The sequence below is a fragment of the Rhipicephalus microplus genome, chromosome 1 (genome assembly GCF_043290135.1).
Source record: "Rhipicephalus microplus isolate Deutch F79 chromosome 1, USDA_Rmic, whole genome shotgun sequence".
NCBI lineage: Eukaryota > Metazoa > Arthropoda > Arachnida > Ixodida > Ixodidae > Rhipicephalus > Rhipicephalus microplus.
In genome coordinates this window covers 278479621-278500751 of record NC_134700.1, presented here as the reverse complement: position 1 = coordinate 278500751, position 21131 = coordinate 278479621, and the positions used below count along the sequence as shown (strand labels likewise).

Genomic DNA, 21131 nt, shown 5'->3' with positions numbered 1-21131 from the left:
GTCTTCCTGTTGCTTGATAGAAGTAACGCAACGGGCACATTGTTACACGCCACGGAACTCTGCAGTGAGCCGAGGACATCTCGGCATTCTGCTGCATGGCCCATGGTCGTCAGCATTATTGTATCATTTAAGTGGCAAAAGAGAAGTCCCCGCCGTGGTGGTCTAGTGGCTAAGCAACTCGGCTGCTGACGCGCAGGTCGCGGGATCGAATCCCGGCAGCGGCGGCTGCATTTTAGATGGAGGCGAAAATGCTGTAGGCCCGTATGCTCAGATTTGGGTGCACGTTAAAGAACCTCAGGTGGTCGAAATTTCCGGAGTCCTCGACTACGGCGTTTCTCACAATCGTGTAGTGGTTTGGGGACGTTAAATCCCACGTATCAATCAATCAACAAAAGAGAAGCAAAGAAAGTGTCGTGGGGAAAAGGTAACAATGTTTTGGGAGTTGACGAGTCTCATATCAAAGGAAACGTGAAGGCAGTGATAGTGCGACAATGACTGGTAACGATATGAATGGTGACGAAAGAGGTGGGATGCAAACATTACGCCTTTATCGCTGAGCTTGGCAATATGGTGTCTCATTGTGTCTTATCTGAAATTCCGGTAGCTGTGGCTGACGCACTTTAAAAACACGTTACTAAAGCCGAATGTTCATATTACTGTGTGAATGCGTGTTCAACGATCTGTAAAAGTAATATTGCAAAAGTGTGCTTTCTACCCTCCGCCATCATCTCATGTGCTCAAGGGACTGGCCAGATTAAGGCATTAATTTCTCCTATTTTACAGGATGCTTTATCCAGTGCGCCCGCCTTGTAGATATATGACTGTAACAGTTTTTCTTTTTTTTTTCACGGCGAAACGATCCTTACAAGCCAACAAACACGCGGAAAGCAGTTGACAGGGAGTGGGATGTGGTGTTTTTCACGCTATCATTGACTACCACCGCCCGTGCTACGTAGTGGTAATTTCTTGAGTGATTATTAGAAAAATAGTGACAAATGTAATTTCTCTCTCTCTCTCTTCGCAAAAGTTCTTTTTACCATCTTTTATTCCCTTCACCCCTTTCCACAGCACAGGGTAGCCAGCTGGTCTAAGAACTGGCTAACCTCCCTGTCCCTCCACTTAAACTTTCCTCCTCCTCCTTTCCTCCTTGTGTGATTATACCGCGCATGCGCATGACATTGAGCGCAAAAATAGAAGCACCTCTTACGCTTCAAGGATTACGGCTATCGGTTAAATCTGAAGAAAAAAGAAAGACCATTCTTTTCAAAATTTCGTGGACGAAGATAGAGTCAACAAACTGCTGAATTTTCGGTCTAGTCACCTCTGAGACAAGTAGCAATTTTTTCCAGATAGCTGCACACTGTAGCACGAGTGGCGGGCAAACGTGTAGTAATTTGACGTCAGCGCCTGCATGTGCACCGGTGTTTCCCCGTGATCGCGCGAAGGGGCGAGCGATGGTTGTCTCGAGGAAGCATCGGCGGTGGAAACACTTCCAGCGTCAACTCTCGGTGGTGCGTCGTTTTAGCGAGGCGCTGAAGAAACATTCCGCTGTGCCCACGTTATCCCTCGCAAGATGGCGAGGACGAAGCCACCCAGCGACGACATCGAACCGCAGTAAGTACGCAACGGGGCATTGATTGCAACCAGGAGACGCTTACGTGCAAGCTTATATACTCCTCTCCCTACACTGGTCAGATGGCATTGCGACTGCTTCAGCTGTTTGAATGTGCTGCCGACGCCTGCCGTTTGGCGTAAGGCAACCGGTGAGACGCGCCCATTTGTGGGCGTGAGCTCTGGTTAGCTTGCGCATGCCAATATAAAGTGTTAGGTAGTTGTGCATTCTTTGCAGTGCGGTGATTCAGTAAGAATAGATGGATGTATGTGCAGCGTGCTACAGGTTCAAGCGTGGATATGTGTTCATTGGTGGTTGGCGTCATAATAAGGCTTCCTGTCCTGGAAGGGCGTGGGAGGCGGCCGTGGCAATCTTCGTGGAAGGCGAGAGCGTTACAGGATGCGAGGCATAGATTTGCGCTATAGTCGCCTTACTCTCGATCGTGGCTCCGGTTTTATCCGTGTGCTGTGGCACAGTCACGTGCCTGCCGATTTCCGAGCAAGGACTCGTGCCCCGGAGATCGTCCAGTGATCATGTGTGGTGGAGATTGGTGCACTACACTCAAAACCCCACTCGAGGTCTTTGTACAGAAAAGATCCTCGACTGAAATCTACGCGCCGCTCGAGACTCATCGCTGTGACGCACTCTGATCGTTGTTTCGTCGTGATGCGTGGCTCCTGCTATGGCTAATTCCTGCAACTTCGCTGCGCCCGCCTTGAAAATTGACGAAACCGCAAGTGAGGCAACTGATAGACTCGTTGGATATGGGCGTCAGTGATGGAGTGCAGTGCGCACTACGGACACGATTGACTGATGAAATGCGAATGCTGTTTTTTTTTTCACTTAAAAAGTGTGTCAGACCGCGTGTATTCGGCGTGTGGGATTCACATCTCGTACATCCAGTATTTCCAGAGACAGGCGCACGAAGAACGACTGCACCGTCTGCGTTAAAAAAAAAAAAAAACATCGCGGGCTCCATTGCGGGTCATTCGCGAATGACCTCATTACAGTATACAGGCTCAACAACATGATTTCCAAAAAGTAGTGAAACGTGTCCCCACTAAATTTCACTAAAATCAGTCCCCACTAAAATTCCGGTGATGTATAGCGCATGGATGTTTATACCCAGTGACGGTAAGGAAGGAAGGAAGGAAAATAGGAGGAAAAGAACGGTGGGGAGGTTGACCAGCCTATAGGCAGCCGGTTTGCTACCCTGCGCATGGGAGGGGGATGGGGGAGATGAAAGATAGAGGAGTGACGGTAGCAGTCTCCATTAGTGCATTTGAGCTTTAGTTGAGAGGGGAATCTATATATGCTCGGTGCCAAGATAGTCGTCTAAGATGCAGCTAAAACATACGGGATGTCTTCGTCTTCATGACTGTCGCTTGGTGGAAGCGTGTGTGTTTATTGATTGAGCACGCTGTGCTCTGACTTAGAAGCCGCGTGCTATACGTAGGCAGGCAGCGTATAGCGCTACTCCTATCGAGTCTTGATCAGTTGCACGTTCTTTGATAGATTTCCGTGTAAAAGTCAGCAGCGCTGTGGTTCGCAGCTAAGGTTTAGAAGGGAATGTACTGTTTTAGTGCTTGTCGTAGCACTGCATGTCCGTTTAATAGATTCCAAAATTCTCTTGACTTTTCTTCGTTATGCGTACAGTTTTTATTATGAGCATATTCTTGGTAACCGTGGGAAAAGCTCGACGTATGCATATCGGCGCAATCCAGGCAAGTAAGCGCTCACCTCTGTATTCTGGAACCTCCCTTCACTCAACGCTCCACCTTCACTTGAGAAAGCCGATGGGAGCGCCATCTTTAGGCAGGGCAAGTCACTGCATATCAGTGATAGTCTACTGCTATTCTTGAGTAGCGCGGCGTCATTTTCAGCCGAGCAGTGGCGCAGTGCTCAACTCTGTCAAGTGAAGGATAGAAGTCGAGTCGAGGAGCGTTTGTGAATACGGGGGTCGGAGGCCTCCCGCCGTGCCTGTGAGCCAAGTGATCCACAGCTGTGCCGTTCTTGATATTTTATTATATGACTTTACTTAAGACGCGTGTGTTGGGGAGAAGGGGCTCAGGAAGGCCACATGATGGATTCTAAGAAGGTTCTTTTCTGACTGTCCTATATGTATACGTGAAATATAATTCGGCGATGCTTTGCAAGTGACTTCGGGACTTTGCGCGTTCGCACTCTTGCGCGTTCTCGGCGTGCATCTCGTCACGTTCGCCCTAACAGCTGTCAAGCACGTGTCATCGCTCCGCACCAAGAGCGACGACCCCCTAGTTCAGTCTAACCATAGCGGAAACTGGAGCCGCCGCTCGAAGACGTTATACGCCACCTCGCAAGCAGCACTCTTGCAGGATCCTCAAATACGCGCTCGAAAGAGGTCGGCGTACCGAGATGATGCGACCAAGACACTGCGTTCGTTTTACTTCTCAGAAAAAACGAGGTGACCCCGACAGGGTCTGCAATGTAGGCCTCGTGCACACCCGATCCAGTAGAGCGCATCAGATTACCACGGCGCCGCTGCTGAAGCTCTTCTGCTATCGCCAGTTTGCACGGCGGGAAACAAACTCAGTGTGGTGCGGACACAGTTCTATACGCAGTGTGGACTCATTTATGTGTGGTGTGGACACTCATTGTGGAAAAAACGTGAACTCATTGTGTAAGTGTTGTGCTATGTACATATGTATATAGCCTTGTGTTTGCTACTGAATGTGCGATGTTGACTTTTGTGCAAGAGAAGAGGAGTAGCCGGCGCCACGCATTGGCACCAACCTCTCCCTAAATACATTTAATAATAAAAAAAGAAAGCAGTTGGAACAACGCAAGGCTCACAAAGTGCGAAACCCTACTTTTCTTCGAAACATTTTGTTCTTAATTATTCTCTTTGTAACTGTCCCTTTGGCTGAAAACGAGCTCTGGTCCGCCACAGTGGAACAGTGGTTACGGTGCTCTGAGGCTGACACGGAGGTTGCGGATTCGATCCCGGCCACGGCGGTTCCATTTAGATGGAGCCGAAATGTTAGAGGTCCGCATACTGTGTGATAGTGGTGCGATGGTCGAAATTTCCGGAACCCTTCACTACGGAGTCTCTCATGATCATATCGCGGTTTAGGGACGTGAAAATCGCCGGATATTCTTAAAACAAAATTTGTTGGCCGGTGAGCACCCTTAAGTGACAGTCGAAGGCGGTATGATAATTTGTGACAGTTGCCGTTCTCCAATTTAGCGGACACAACTTCTTTCTTTCTACGAAAATTCTCTACAATTACCGCATTTGTTTATGAATTACACGTTTTTATCATTGCTTTTTTTTACTTTTCATATGCAAATTAAACCACACTTTCGTTCTTCATAAGTGATTCTCTCTTCAAATGATAAAGTAACTTTCGAAATCTCCCATATCTCAAGATATTCCTGTACCTCTCGCGCCCACAGAACGCCTCTGGAAGCTTCTGGATGATGCCTGCAGTTCCGGCCACCAGAACTATATATTCATTGCGAGAAGGATTTTGCACGCCTCAACAGCATCAATATTCACACGATAAAATGCAATTATGTACACATCACCCTTTTTGGGTCCAGTATTCATCACTTCATTTGCCAAAAAAAAAAATGGTTCAAGAAGGCCAATGGTTCAAGTAGGCGTAACAAAGAAAATAAAAAAGAGGAGAAAGTGAATAACATTTGATTGATATAAACGGTTCTTGGACAGGTACGTACCTTCTTACGGGGGTATCGGCAGGATAGGAAGAGAGAGAGATAACAAGCATCTTTATTTTGGGAATGTAGCTTCAGGGGGGGGGGGTGGGGGTGCTTAAAGAGGCCATGACACCAAATTTCCTATCATAATCTGTTATGTGACTTAATACTTGTGGATGCAGAACAAGGTGGTATGATTATGCCGTGGGGGAGCGCTTCAAGAGTTTCTTCCGCCTGGTGTTCTTTACCTTGCGCTAACATCGCACAGTCTACGGGCCTCTAATATTTCACTTTAACCAGATGCCGCTGCCGGGGGTAGGAACCATGCCTTATGGGTCTGCAGTCTGCTCTTCTGCAGACCCAAACTGACATCTAATCACTGTGTCACCAAGGGGGACAGACGAACAAATTACAAACAAATGGAAGTTGCATTTGAGTGTTCAATACTGAAGAAAACTGAAGCTCGGCTGTGAACGTCTTTTTATTTTGATAAAGCTGCGATAGCACCAACTCAGTGCACTGCCGTTAGTCGTGGAATCCTCGCGCGTTGATCGTTTCATCTCGCGTTATTGCACCATGCTGCAGACGCGATGAGCGACCGTTTATTTTCCCAACCGCTTTCCTTCCCGGGCTAGGCGTGAATATTGCTTGTATCGTTATGTGAAACCGTTAACGAGACAGCTGTACATGGCGTCAATAAGAAAGAGGGGCTGCTCTGCAATTTCGCTGGCCGCATGCGCATTACGCAAGCTCGAACGGTAAATGCACCGAGCCTTGCAAATTGGATTGGTGTATATTGCTCACAGTTATTCGATTGATATGTGGGGTTTAACGTCCCAAAACCACCATATGATTATGAGAGACGCCGTAGTGGAGGGCTCCGCAAATTTCGACCACCTGGGGTTCTTTAACGTGCACCCAAATCTGAGCACACGGGCCTGTTATTTCACTCTATTATATTTTCTTCGTACCGTGTATACACCGTTCACAGAAGAATAAGATGCCAACGAGACTGTGAGCAGGGTGCCGTTCATACCACGCGCAAAAGAAGCGTAAAGGTATGAATATTATTAGAATATAATTGTTATCGGCCGGCCTTGGAACCTGGTGCAGCGTACCAACGCACTGCTTTCTTCTCGGAAAGCATGGTCACATACTTAACCTGCAGGTGACACATCAGTTACTCGCATCCGCAATTACAAGTGACAACTGCACTGTGCCTCGGTGATCTTTTACTGCGATGACGTTGGACACGGGTGACAGTGTCTAGCAATCACTTGAGCAGAACTTGAGGATCACCTCAAGGCAGAACGTTGAAGGTAGACCTTGAGGCTCTGCTTAATTTGTCTTTGTGCTCAGTACAAAATGCAAACGGCACTGCACTGTGCCCATAATTGATCCTTTTGTAAATGGGCGAAACACGTTTTCCCGCAATGTTCAATTTCTTGTAATGTAGCGCCTAACGAAACGTGTTTGTTGTGAAACTTCAATACTTTATTCTTGTCCTTCTATTGCGATGGGATGATTAACCATGATGCTATCTCGTGTTTTTTTTTCTTTCTTTCATTCAGTTTGGTTTTTTTGCGCTTGCTTGCCTAAAGCTACAGAAGTGACGCCTTTGCATAAAGCGTTCTTCGTCGTGACTCGGACAATCAATGAATGTTACGTTCCAAGGTGGCAACGTTCACGTTCTATCAGCAGCCACGTCGGGGCGCTGAGCTCTGGAGCCGTAAATTACGCTACCCCATAGCTCCCTGACGCCCAATCGTCTTATCTGCGAAAAACCGCTTTTGGTTTCGGCCGCCTCAAAAAGCCCCGAAGCTTGACCTCAGTGGCTCAAACTGTCCCTTTGACACCGCTGCGTTTGTATGCAACCACGTTGTTTTTGGCAGTGTTATTCTTTGACCGGCCACGACCTAGTTATTTGATAGGGCCCTTTTTCACGCAACCGGACCCTTGGTGGTGCAATAAAGCCTTTGATACATAAGTCAAGGTTGTATGCCCTACTGACACTATGAAAGAACAAGGACGTCCACACTCTGCTTTATGGGAACAGCGAATCACTTATGTGGGTCGAATGATCGTTAACACGTCTGCTCGAGCTATAAAAGCATGCTATAGCACCAAGCGCGCTCGGTAAAAGGATGATATATACTGTGGTTGAAATGCACACTGCCTTCTGCACAGACGTTTTTCTTACTAAACACCGACTTCCCGAAAGGGCGAGCTTAAGCTTGGTTTAATAATTTGAGTGCCTTGCGCACGCAAATCGAAGCGGGACAATGCGCCGCTCGCTCGAAACGATAATATTTAGCAGCACTAAAACAGAAACAGACATGGCATGCGTCCTTAATTCAGTTAGTCCTATGGTATAATCCCAAAAGAACTTTTTTGTTGCCAAAGTTGAAGCAAACTGCCTTACTTACTATTTTGCTCACTTGTTACCATATCATGAAACTTTTCTGAAAGTTGGCCTCCCTTTCGAAGAAAACAATGCGTTCAGTCAATGCTTCGAATGAGACACTCCTGTAACTCTCATTTTTCCCCGTGTTTGAAATTTGCTTGTGAATTCTTTGAACGTAGCAAGTATGCAAGTATGCAAGGTTTTTATGCTCAGCAATCCGAAAACATCACACCACTGACAACTTCTTTCATATAAGATGACATAGTTTTATTAGGCGACTTGTCAAAGCATTGGTTTCAGCAACAGTATAGCGGCTACAAGATGCGGCAGAAACGACACTTTGACACAACAACACACGAGCGTCACCAGCGACAGCTCGTTCAACGGTTTGTCATCCAGAAAAGTGAACCATAGCACATATTCAAAGCAGCTTGACCTGCGCATATATATTGACAGGCTAGACAATATTCGCGACGTGTACAGTCAGATCAAGGGGAGCGCGTTCAAAACGAATTATAATAACGGCGACAGAAGCGTACCGAAATTCACCCACGGACGTCTCGCCATTTTGTAAACTTTTACGCTGTTTGAATCTGTTTCAGTTCACTCTAAAGTTCTTACCTTACGACACTGTAAACCTTCGTGATGACGACAAAACGACACGTTACGCACAAAAACATGCTTCTTAATACAAATGTCCACACTTAATACAACGGCCACGCATACACAATGTTGTTCGTGCGTGCCATCAAATAGCAATGTCCGGATCAACAGCCCGTTGAGAGTCATGGCGTTAAGCGACAGAGCGTTTATTTCACTTACGAAAAGCTTTCTCGAACGAACCACAGATGTTTACATGCTGGTATTTGTTGCCGCCCACTCGGTTAAAAGTATTCAGGAACAACGTCGTGCAGAACTACATTTCAGTTTGGAACATGCTGGCCACTATACATTCGAAGCTTTGCACTGCTACGTTTCACACAATTGGCGTCGTCCAAATGAAACATGTATATGACATCTGTTAATGTGCGGTATGATCGATGCTTGTGTGGCTACCAATGTCCTTGATATGATTACAGTTGACGTTTCGCACTGCACCAAAAGAAATTGACATCTCGACACTATTGTAACACCAGTCAAAGCTTAAGGCCTATACTGCGTAAGCTATTTGGTCAACTCAATCTTTGAGGAAGGAACCAAACTGAACCCGAGACGACGCCGGGACTACCTTTTATGACATGATAATAAACTGATTGATTGAAACATTGGCTGATGTCACTTCATTTTCAAGAGTCTTCGGACGTTCTAAACAAAGTTCAGTTGGAGATGTTTACATTTCTTTAAAAATTGGCACATTTACTCGCAAAATTTCTGCGATTTCACGCTCAACGTTTGCGTGTGCAAATTCAAGTGTGTTACATTTGGGCGACCGTCATTGTTATCTACTCACGAAAAGTAATTTGGCCGACGTTCGCTTAAGAGCCAAGTTTGTCTCAACACCGAAAAAGCCAGTGCTTGCAGTATTTAATTTTTTTCTTCTCGTATGAGGCATTAGCCGTAATTTATGCATTCTGTTTTAGCCTTGCGGAAGACAAGTGCCCTTGTCGAAGCGTCGGTTTGACGCCACCCTTGTTTACAGGATTTTTTTTTTCATCGCGAGCTTCTATCTTCCCTTTCTGTAGTTTTTTAATATTGTGTTATTTTATACAATATTTTCCGGGTTTCACTGCATTGTAACCGTTATTGATTGAAATTTCTACAGACTCTTGCCTGGAAGGCACGGGAGTAAGAAAATACCAATATTTTGCGACTTAATTCAATGCTGTAGATATTGCAGATTATTGAGGGATAGCAGTTTATACTTGAGCATACTTTTTTTACACTTACATAAGATTCAACGATATAATATATTGATACAGCTATTGCAGCACTAAAAGAGCATAAAAACTTTGAAAACTCAGATGCCTTGAACGTACAAGTACGTGAGCATTTTTTATTGCGCTTTACGAAGCGAACTTTCCTACTTAGTATTTCGGGCAACAATTGCTTCAGCTCACATATGTAGAAGCCAGCCCAACATGATTCGTGAAAGGAAGCAGAGACCCAAGATGCCGACGGGCTTATAGGCCTACATGCCTATTGCCATTTGTTTACGCTAACATAATGTTGCCAGATTTTCATAGACTAATTTTTAACCAAGTCACAGCATGTGAAAATCAACGCATTATCAAAATTTTCATCATAATAATGGCTCAAAACTAAATCGGCATTGTTTTTCAGAAAATTTTACTTTTTTTGTTTATTTGAATAAATAATAAGCGAAAGAGTTGTAACCATTAGTTGGCGATGTACAAATTTTACTACTTTATTGTCTGTGAGCAAATCTTAATTTTGAGCGGGACTTTGCTTATTAATAATATTGCTGAAGTTACATTGCGTACAGCAGTCAGGCTTGTAAAGTCGTACGTGACTGTTTCGTCTAACACTCCTTTCGTGCAATAACATCATTATTTGGCATATAACCACCGAACTCTGCTTAACTACTGTCAAGTTCAAGTGGCCACAAAACTATCTATCTATACTTCTGCAGGACACTTGTCTCTCCATTTAGAAGCAGAAACCACCCTATTACACGCTATAGTCCACTCACTCTTCAACAAAAGTGTATGAAACAGGTGCCCATCTGGCGCGTCGCCAACAAAATAAACACGCGAGGTTCACTCATACATAAACTAAACACCGTGAAACGATCTACCTGCTACATCCAAAAATAGCCACCGACGCTTTGTATTTATAAAACCTATAGGCGTGATTTGTCAAGCGCGGTAGTTGAGAAAAACCCTGTCCGCATACGTCAGCAATGCGTTGAAGTACATTCTGGCGGATAATTACTCGCCCTTCGTTTGGTTGCTTTCAAAACATCCCATGTTCAAGAATATATAGGAACGAGTAGCATGTAATAAACCCGATGAATAATGAACAAGCACTTGAGGCATGAGGGGCAATATTTAGAACACATCTCTATTCAATGTAGACTTGCTGTCAATGACAGCGATGCACACGTGTAATGTAAGTGGAGCGACGTCCCTTCATTTCCCTAATGGTCAAATAGAAGTTCTGGTAGCATTACTCGTGGCACGTGACCTCTCCATAGGCCGATAACATGAAGTTATTTCGCAATTGTGGACCTGACAAAAACCACTTTGACAAACAATGCTCGGCACTTAGAAGCACCAGTTTAACTCTCAGTACAGCAGCTTATGCCGTTTAATTTTTTTAAATTTGGAAAAGTTTCCGTCTACCGGCTCCTAGCTCTATGTCACTGAGAAAAGAATAAACAAAAAAAAAGATTGCAGTCCAGCACGATTGAAGCCAAAAAGGTATCGGCCTAACACGTGATCACTAAGTGACGAGCGCGCGTGCAGGCACTAAGTAACGGCCCTGCAACCGAATAAGCACTATCGACCAATACCATGGAAAATTCGCTGTCTCTCAGTGTTCACGTATCAGGACGGTACTGTGAGGTACAACAAGGAGAAAAATGACTGCCAGGGGAGTTTCCCTGGTCAAGGCTGGCCGTGCGAGGTGAATCTCTCTCCTAGTTGATTTCTTCCTCCATGCTGTTTAGTTTAGAGTAGGCTTAGTATACTATCGCATCACATCGCGTCGTTAAATCTCTAGAAATACAAAATGAAAAAAAAAGCCCTAGCGATGTTTCCGTGACCACCATTCACGACGGCCCAATCTCGTAGAACAGAAAACGTAGCGCAATAGTTGCACGGCGTACATCTTCTATTTCCCTAGCCGTCATCAGTCCAAAGGGGTGATCTGCAGAGAAACTGCCGGCCTGGCAGGCCACACAATGATGTGCGGGGTTGCCAGGATTCGTTCGGATGAATAGCTCGTCAGTACGAAGAGGGGCGAACGGCTTGCGTTGTGTCATTTGAGGGACACCGCCATCCGAAGTGACACCCGTTGTTGGCCCACCTGGACAAACGTGCGGGCGTAAACGCTAGCCGTTCGGCACAGCTTCGGGCGATACTTGTGTAGCAGCGGGGGCACGCACGAGGTTTCACAGCCGCTGGTGCTGGGTAGGTTCCAGCTCGAGCACCATCTTGTCGCCGTCGACCTTGTACAGTGTCTCCACCAGGTCCTCCTTCGTCTCCTTGCCGTCCGCTGCGAAGTGGAATTGAATTACACAATTCATTAAAACACGAGTTCTCGCGCTCAACCTACATTTGTAGCAGGATGACACTCGCTTAACAAGAATGGCATGACCTAAAGAAAAAAACTGCTCAGCCGACAACTTCACGTTAATTTTCGTTTGGCGAGCCGAAATATTTCCTCGTGGTTCGAAAGAGCGACGGAAATTCGTCGACCCGATCTTGCAGACGGGCAGCCATCGACATGCAGACGATGACAACGACGAGAACAAAAAGCTGCGGGTGAGGTTCTACTAATAAATTCACAAAAATATATTTCACCCTTTTTATTAGTACGATATTTGTAGTATTCTTTTCGGCTAATTATTTCATAAATGAAATTCAGTTAGTCCGACTAGTAACCCGAATGCTTGAGCACATTTCTTGGTTTTTCGTGGCAGCCGAGCTCTTCCCTCACAACAAATCTATTCACCGTCGTTCCACCTTGGAGTTTGAATTTGACATCTTAAGCCGGATGGTTAGACGTAGCAGACAAAGATGTACATAAGGATAGATATTTGTACACCCAAGAATATCTACCCCAGAATAGCCAATCAAATGCAGTCAATTTTAAGGGCATGCAAAGAGGTACCTCTAGAACGAAAGAAGGTTCGTTGTAGAAAGGTGGAAAAGGGCCGATATTATTGCCAGGGGCACAGTTGCAACGTGGTCATTGATGCGCTCGTTTGAAATCGGGCAAGCGCGGGACAATAAGCTGCTCGCTCAAAACGATAATAATATTTAGCAGCACTAAAACAGTAACAGACATGGCATACGTCCCCAAATATTTATCCCTGCCTTTCTTTGTAAAAGAGTTGACTAGGGGGAAAGAGTTCTCTGAACTCGAGTTTCTAAACGCACAGATGACGTTAGTGCGACGTGAATGATTTCATTGCAGCTTCACTTATTTGGACCTGCACCGAGATTGACGAGGAATGCCAGGTTAGCCTGCCACTGACGCACAGTTTTTATAAACTGCAAAGACTGTGTGCGATTCTGGGGACCAAATTGCTAAACGTTTCAGCCGGAACGAGTTGACGTTTGAGGCCGGCCGCTTCCATAGGCCTAACACGTTCGCCATCATGGTCCCCTCCTCCCTTCCACCGTGTAAAGCAGATAGCCGGGTGTGATGTGGTTAAAAGGGCCATAATACCGAATGATCACTCCCTGAATAATCAGTGTTATGTGGGTTAATCCTTGAATGTTTACAAACAATCTGGCGAAATTTCAGCGCATTTGGTGAAGCACTCAATATATATGTATAACGAGCATTTTTATAAAGCGAGCGGCCAGAGAGTCGGACAATACTGGCACACTCGCAAGGACCGTCACGTAACAAGTCCCTCGCTTTGCGAGCGTCCGAATTCCGGTCAACGATTTTGTTTCGTGGTCAGTTTCGCGTACAGTGGAGCTATCACACCTTTCCTTAGCTCGGTGTTGGAAGCTATAAACGATTTGTCGCGGCTGAAACTTAGCTGGAAGACGACAGCTCCGCTCCATGGAACTCGTGACGTCACACACGTCATGGCCAAATGGCGGTCGCTGTTGGTGGGAGGGGTATATGTCCGACGACGTCTAGGGCTCCCTTTAGAATGAAATGTTCTTTGACATTCTATTTTCGTCCATGCATGATAGACCGTCTACTTCTATTTATTTTTTTTTGCTGAAAAGCGACATTTTGGTGGGAGACCACGCTGTGGCCCCTTTACCCTTTCTGTTCTTAATCTCTCTGTTTCTCTCTCCCTATTACGGTTCACGAATCCTTTGATAAGAAGAACTTGTTTGTACAAAATTTTGTGTGAGTTCATTGTCAACACAGACGTCACATGGAAAGTTTTAACTTCATCACAGTTAGGCTTAAGTCTAAATTTACCGGAGACAACGACCTCTTTCAAGCATTTCTAGTTACGCTGGAAGTGCTCTTCTCATAAGCCTGAGAATTAGGTTTCGCATTTTACTAAGTCTGCTTATGTAGACTTGTTTAAAGGCCCCCTCACCTCTTTTGGTATCTGTCCTGCTTTTATAACACACCACCAATAATTAGTGCGCCTGACTTATTCTGGCCAAGCTCATTTAACATCAAATGTTCGTAAACAACCGCAGTATATAGTTGTTTGCCTGTAGCGTATCCTAACCATGCATGTTAACTGTGTCTGCCTGTTTCTTGGCTGTTGAAGCTTTTTAGTTACTCGTTTGCACGTTTGTTGTTCTTAAGGCTCCATCGATACAGCTCAGCACCTGTAAGACGATGGTATTAGATATAGTTATCTTGCATATATTGGGTGAGTTGCCGTTCATCACTTGGATGTGTTTTGTCAAATAAGTGCCAGACCACATTGATATATTTTTTTTGCATGCTTAACCTTCACGATCCGACGGTTCCTCTATTGTGAATACCTGACCTAGATAAGGTGTGCTTAATCACCGCTTAAAAACGAATAGAGTAAGGCAAGGCGTATCTCGTGATAAGCTGATCGCGATAAGATGGCCTTTTTCTTTCTCGAGCGCCGGCGAGATGCACGCGAAAAGAAATCGCCAGTGGCGTTTCTCTCAGCGGACTAAAAATGCTCCCGTGTGAGGCCCCCTTGCGAAATGAACACGGTCACGACAGCCGGTCTGCTGTTATCGACTAAAGCTGCGACGCAAACATAAGCAGACAATGAGGCACCTGTCAGGGCCGCTTTGTATGATGCGTAGCCGGTCTGTGTATACAGCCGTCCTGCTCTCCCCCGCTAAGTGCGCAGTTGTGAACAACGTGAGCTGTGTAAACGCATCGCCGCCCCGTTTTTACAAAACCTGATAGGTTTGTTTATCGCGAGCATTCCGCTCGAGCCGTGATTACGTGTGAAGTCGTTCTATTTTTACTCCCTTGTTTCACATTTTTCCCACGGGTGGGTCACGTAACGCGCGTGCTTTGGAACTAAAAAAAAAAAAAAAGATGCCACTTCTTCGTCCTTGCGATCTTCGAAATGGACTGTTTTTCTGCGCCGCTTTTGATCATGGCAATCGGCCAAATGTACCTCTAGTGTTGTCACTTGCGAAAGTACTTATATAATTACCTGTTCTGGAGAGCAAATTTAACAGCTACCTGCTTGGCGCTCACACACAACTATCCATAATCTGAAAGAAAATAAAGCGGGCCCCTGTTGCCTACGGGAATGAAGATAATTACTTTGGGCTACTGGAAACCTGGCTATACCACTCTTCAATTCATTAATTCACTTGCTGACAAACACTGTGGCCTTGGTGTGTGTGTGTGTGTGTGTGTGTGTGTGTGTGTGTGTGTGTGTGCGTGTGTGCGTGTGTGTGTGTGTGTGTGTGTGTGTGTGTGTGTGTGTGTGTGTGTGTGTGTGTGTGTGTGTGTGTGTGTGTGTGCGTGTGTGGACGCTGCAAAAGATTTGCTATCTCCCATCAAGCAACTGGTCCCTTCTCGTCCTTGTTTTACATCGCACTAAATATTACCCAGTGTTTTAACAAGGACTAATTTCCCTCCTTGTTTGGTAACACATTTCGTTTCGTATAAGTTTCGAACTGCTATACGACATTTCGAATGATATTTAGCTTAACTAAACTTTATGAGGATGCGCAGTAAATCACCTTATTGCTTTTACGCGCAACCACATACTGAACCTCTTAAGTTTATATATATACTTGCTTTAAGCTGAGTTACTTACCTTTTCAAGTTAACAAAACACACCAGAAAAATTTCACTTCCACTCCAAAAAACAAACAAAAAAAGGCATTGTTCATAAACGCCATACACAAGGACACTTGCAGTGTCATTTAGTGAGTGTTGCGAAGAACAAGTACAAAAGTGCGCATGCCATAAGTAACCGTGCGGGTTAGTGTGGGAAGCTAAAGCCTGCAACGTGCTAAAGCAAAAATGAAAGCACATGCGGTTTAATGTAGCGGGATACGGCCAGCAGGCAATACTTCAATGCTCAGAGAGCGCATGCTTATCACTATATCTGCGTACATTACTCGCACAGCAGAATGTGTATAACTTCACGATATCGAGCAAAGAGCTGTCGACGTGGCGAGAACCTTCCGGGGTGTGTTACGTAAGGTTGATGACAATGTTGGCAGGTTCTTTAAGGTATACGTAATTAGTTTTGATACTGGTTTCTTGTAGCGCAAGGAATCCCGGTAGGGGGGGGGGGGGCTTTTGGCTACGACATTGAGCTGCTAAGAACGACGTCTTCCTATAATTGAATCGTGGTTTTGAGATAAAAAACACAATAGATTTTAATGCAAAGGTGAATGAATGTTTATACTGTGTCATCAAACAGACTTAGAACACATCCTTTCTCTTGCGATCTTGATTGTATTGTCGGGAAACCATCAATGAACCATTGTGGTCACCAACCGAATTCCTTCGCACGCAAGCTGGAACAAAATCGGAACGTAATCTCGGAGAGCAAATGAACGGCATTCTAAAAAGTCACTGGAAACAAATGGTAAAAGTAATACACAGAGGCGAACATAATCAAATGAAGTGAACGCAAAGTGAACGTGCACTCGTATTTTCGCCGCTTCAAGTGCCTTGTGCTCAAAATTAGGAGTCAAGTCAGCGAAGCTCGTGAAGGCAGGTTAGCAGGCGTGGTGGTGGTCGCGCTGTGCTTGTGTCTTCACGTATGTCATACTTACGGCTGCCCACCACCCTAGAAGTGGACACCTTGCGCATGGGCCAGCAGTCCGCGGGTCTCGGCCTGCCTGTCGTTGGCTCTCCGTTAGCTACAAAGAGATGCGGGCATTGTCCAGCTCTGTGGTAAACGAGACGGGCCACTGCTGCGGTCCGACCCAAACGTTTATCGCGTGGTGAGACGGTGTGTCAGATGTGTTTCGAAAAGCATCGCCTCCGTACCTGTGCATCGCCCGTTAAACTACGCTTGAACACCTCCAGTGACAGTTAAAAAGTAGCGGATATGTGTAGTTGGTATAGTAATGACGAGGGTTATAACACGAACTGGGAACGAATAAGAAATAGCAGGGGAGTACAAGTGGTATACCTCCAACTGTGCTTGCACCGTTTGCAAATGCACTTTTTTTCGAAGGCACAATAATCTCCTATTAACACAAGGATGATGACACGAAGATTATCGTCGAGGCCGCGAAGATACGGCACAGCGGCGTGACATTTGCGGCAATAATCCGTCCATGTTCCCGAGACCGAATTAAGGTATCTGTGAGGCATGGATGCGTGCACTATGCGACTCCAGTGAACATTTTCTTATCTTATCTGATTTCGTAGACTTTTGCTTGCTGGGTTTTCGCTTTGATCTTTTCCTCGTGATCTTGTGGTTCGTCGTTGACTACATACAACAAACGCAGTTTCCATGTTCTCGCCTGTTTTGTCTTCTTCGTTCCCAGTTTGCGCTACAGTTATTTGCAGTTAGAGATTGGGTACCTATAAGGCATCATTAGCTACCGAGCCATCATCTATGCATATAGTAGAGTTTTAGGCATCGTGATAGAGTTCGAGCCGTTACCGTACCGCGTTTACGTTTATGTTCCTCCCTAACGCTGACAGAAGCATAATTTATTATCTATACCTTGAATGACAATAACATCATTAATATGAACTGGATGGTTAGAAGACTTCCGTTTACACAGAGCCGAAGGCTTCATAGTAGACTGCATGAGTTCTGCGGTGATATACAAAATCAAATTTATTTTCATTTATCCTTGTGCTGGGAAGCAAAACAATCATAAATGTATGCGCGAACCTTATCAACTTCGTCCCGAGCTGTCTTTACACTTCCTTATACCCCATCGTAGCATTCACTCTTGCACCATTAATTCCAGGTACCATAGGCGCAATATATGCCTTCCGTCCACTGCAGTTACCATTGCTTTACCTGCTATGGACTTGGTCGTGTTACTTACAAGCTGTCGAGAAGGCTCACTTTCGCTTAGTTACTGGCTAAAATGAAGTGGTTTCAAGCAATTCGCTTGTGTCCAAATATAGCTAGCACAAGGCTATTCCTACGTGCAACAATAAAATACAATTCAACCTTGAGTATGTGTTCCACTGAATACTGCACATGAGCGTATAGTCCGCCAGTATATGCGATTACCATGCATTCGAGTGTGTTATCGCATTTTATCATTTTCTAATCATAGCAGTGTATGTTTGGTGCATCACCACTTCCTCAATGTCACAGTCACGGCTATTTATGCATATGTGATAAAATGCGACCACGTCGCAACTTAACGGATCAACTATTACTTCACGTCGTATATGTGCGCGCGTCAATCCACTTATTACAAGCAGCTTTATGTTTTGTTCAGATAATTGTCTACGGTATAGAATCAAAGAGCAAGTCAACTCTTTCATTGACGGGAAGCCACAGTATGTCGAAATTACCGCTTTAGGGATGCTATACTGATCTGCGGAATTCAGCATTCCAGCGAAACACGTTGCCGTCAGTGAAGGGCTTCAAACTTTCAAGAATTGGGCTCATCCTCTCATATAATGTCTTACGGGGTCTCTAAATCGTGCCATATTGTACCGTTAACTCTGGCGAACTGTATCCGTAACCATTTAATGAACAGCGCAACGGTGCACTCATACGCATGAATATGGTTCACATGGTTCATTACACGAATTATGACCTCGTTAATTTTATGTCAAGTCAAAAAAAAAAAAAACCTAAGAAAACACTAGTTTTACAGCCTAAGATGCCGATGACTATGAATCGAAAATGAAATTGCCTGCATCTTAACAAGCAAGCGTTCCTAAAACTTGTCTGTATCGGAACGTGTCGAGCCGGTTATCGAACCGGCAGCCTCGTGCCTAGGAACAAAACAATAGTAAAAGTCGGCAAAGAGAAACAGCAGCGCAGTTGGTTGTCTACTTATCAGTCTCAACCTTCGTCAAGTAAGATTTCCTGGCCGCATTGGGAGCATCGAGTCTTATACAAGATTTCGAGTATTCTAATCTTTCCGCTGTCTTTTGAACGACGATTGATTTACGGTCTTTTTTTCGACACGATTTCGCACAGTTTACAGCTAGGAAGGTGCTGAAGCTCCAGTTCAAGTTTAACGCAAATTATTACGTTGTACAGTTGCTCCTTTCGGTGCCTTGCTGTTGGCGAAATGCTAACGAAACAGGGCCGTTGCTGTGGCACGCGCAGTGAGCTGCTGACATACGTAAACTTCCATCGAGATCTGATAGTTCGAACAGACACTTCTGCGTGCACGGCTTATTTGTTATATAAAAGGCATCCGCGTGCCCTTAATTCACATTCAGACGCACCTTGAGCAGCTGTGTTCCCAAACGACATGTATCGTATATTCTTCACGGCTTCGCGACATCAACTAGTATATGCTCTTTAGCGATGTGTATTAATTTCTATTCTCTACGATCAGGGCCCCTTCGGGACACGTGCACCAAGCAGCACGCAACTCGCCAGAGGAGCTCACGGACCACCCATCGCTTCTAACAGTAGATTGATTCAGCCTAACCGGTGCCTGAAAAAAAAATAGAGGAGGCGTTGGCTGGGCGCACCTTGCTCTCAGCTGAACATACATGCGCCCCAACGCCGTGGTTTTGGTTCTCAGCTCTGAGCTTAGAGAAACTCAAGGCTACACACCTACTGAATGTCGGCTTGAAACACACCATGTATGCACCAGCTGGCCTCGCAGTGGCTGGGCGCACCTTGCTTTCAGCTGAATCTACGTGTGCCTTAACACTATGGTTTTGGTTCTCAGATCTGGGCAGAGAAACTCAAGGCTACACACTTATACTGAATGTCGGCTTGAAACACACCATGCACCAGCTGGCCTCACAGTGGGACTCACAGACTACCAATATGCTTTTAAATAGGTTCCGCATACAAGATAGCTTTTGTCTAGTCGTTCTACTGAGCCGGAAAGTATCAGCTTGAACGGCAAAGCTTTTTTTGTTGGTATAAACGAACAGTAGTTGCCGGAAGAAGATGGATATCCATATTATTTTATCCGTACGGAGTACTTTATGCGAAAACGCTGGAATACAACTCACAGCTACACCAAGATTACGTTACATGAAGCGATGCAAGGTGAATGAAAAGAGAACATCGAAATTGGCAAAATCATTCGATAGCATATCAAACGTAATTTAGTTTCGTTTGCGCTGCCTTCCCATGGTAAAAGCATCCAGTTCTCCAAATGATAACACGTTAGCAAAAGTAGCTGCTCAATATTGGGGCTGACACTCACTGTGAAAGCTTGATGCAGCAACTAGAACATTAAAGTGCAAAAAAACACCCTTAGTAAGACCTTCTTTTTGTTCTGCGCTTTCATGCCTGATTTATTAGGGACGCTGAGTTAAAAACCATGCTAGTCTTGCTCAGTCAATCGTCCGCGAACGTAGTTGAAACTCCTTTAACGAAGGTAGACGTCTCCGATGTAATGATGCAGTGGTTCTTGGAGGCTCACGTCACGAGGTTTAGTATGACGCAGCTCTTTTGATACCCATGGTTGCCCTCGCCACAGTTCCGTTGCGCACACGTGAAGTAACTACACTGAGCGATGAAGTTTGGAATGTCGAGTGTTAATGACGATGACGGTGATTGCCAGTATGTCCGAGTCCACGAACATCAACAGACGTGTCTCCAAAACCGACGTAGAGAGAAAAAAAAACAAGAAAGGAAAGCAATCTGGTTTTCCGTAGATTCGAATTAGGCTTCTTTTGCAAGTTGTCCAGGGCTGGGAGATGCGACCACCACGTGTTCGTCTGCGGGAAAAAAAAAATCGCGCATATGGACGAATAGAGGTCAGATGGGCCGCGTTTTTACAAGTATACGCGCTGCTTCTTCACCACGTATTCATCCAACATGCTACACAGGTACAGACGTCAGCTTATGCGTGCGTTTGTTGACGTGATCTTCCTACGATACGATTCAACGTTGACGCCTATAGGCGTGAAGTTTCTAGAATGATTTATTTATCCTACATTCGATCGACTGTTCATTTCATAGAGGGCTCCGGCAACGCGCGTCGAAGTTCGGCTGCTTGGAATAGACTGAATACGTCCGGCTGCTGTTTTCAGAGCACTGCACGCTAGCTCACAAGTTCAGAGTGCTCTGACGGGCTTTCGATTCCAACCTCGACGCACGGCTGAGATCCCATCACGTGCCCTATCCGAATATCGCTCTGGTGTTACGTCAGTCACGTCTGCATGCGAAATGCGACTGCGCGTCATAGTTGCAACACGATACGCGGTGACGCG

General features: G+C 45.3%; 1 protein-coding gene across 4 annotated transcripts in view; it reads right to left on the bottom strand.

Annotated features, from left to right (window-relative positions):
* Window positions 1-11489: 11489 nt before the first annotated feature.
* LOC119188255 (aquaporin-9) overlaps window positions 11490-21131 on the bottom strand; it is a 63761-nt gene continuing 54119 nt past the window's right edge. The window contains exons 7-8 of one of the 4 annotated variants that reach the window (XM_037436208.2): window positions 16565-16651; window positions 11490-11891 (exon numbers count right to left, since the gene is read on the bottom strand). In XM_037436208.2, the coding sequence (XP_037292105.1) occupies window positions 11788-11891; window positions 16565-16651 (191 nt within the window). In that variant the 3' untranslated portion in view covers window positions 11490-11787. Of the gene's footprint in view, window positions 11892-16564; window positions 16652-20180; window positions 20637-21131 lie in introns of those variants that run through there. The other 3 variants (XM_037436209.2, XR_012895381.1, XM_037436210.2) reach the window with 3 other exon arrangements.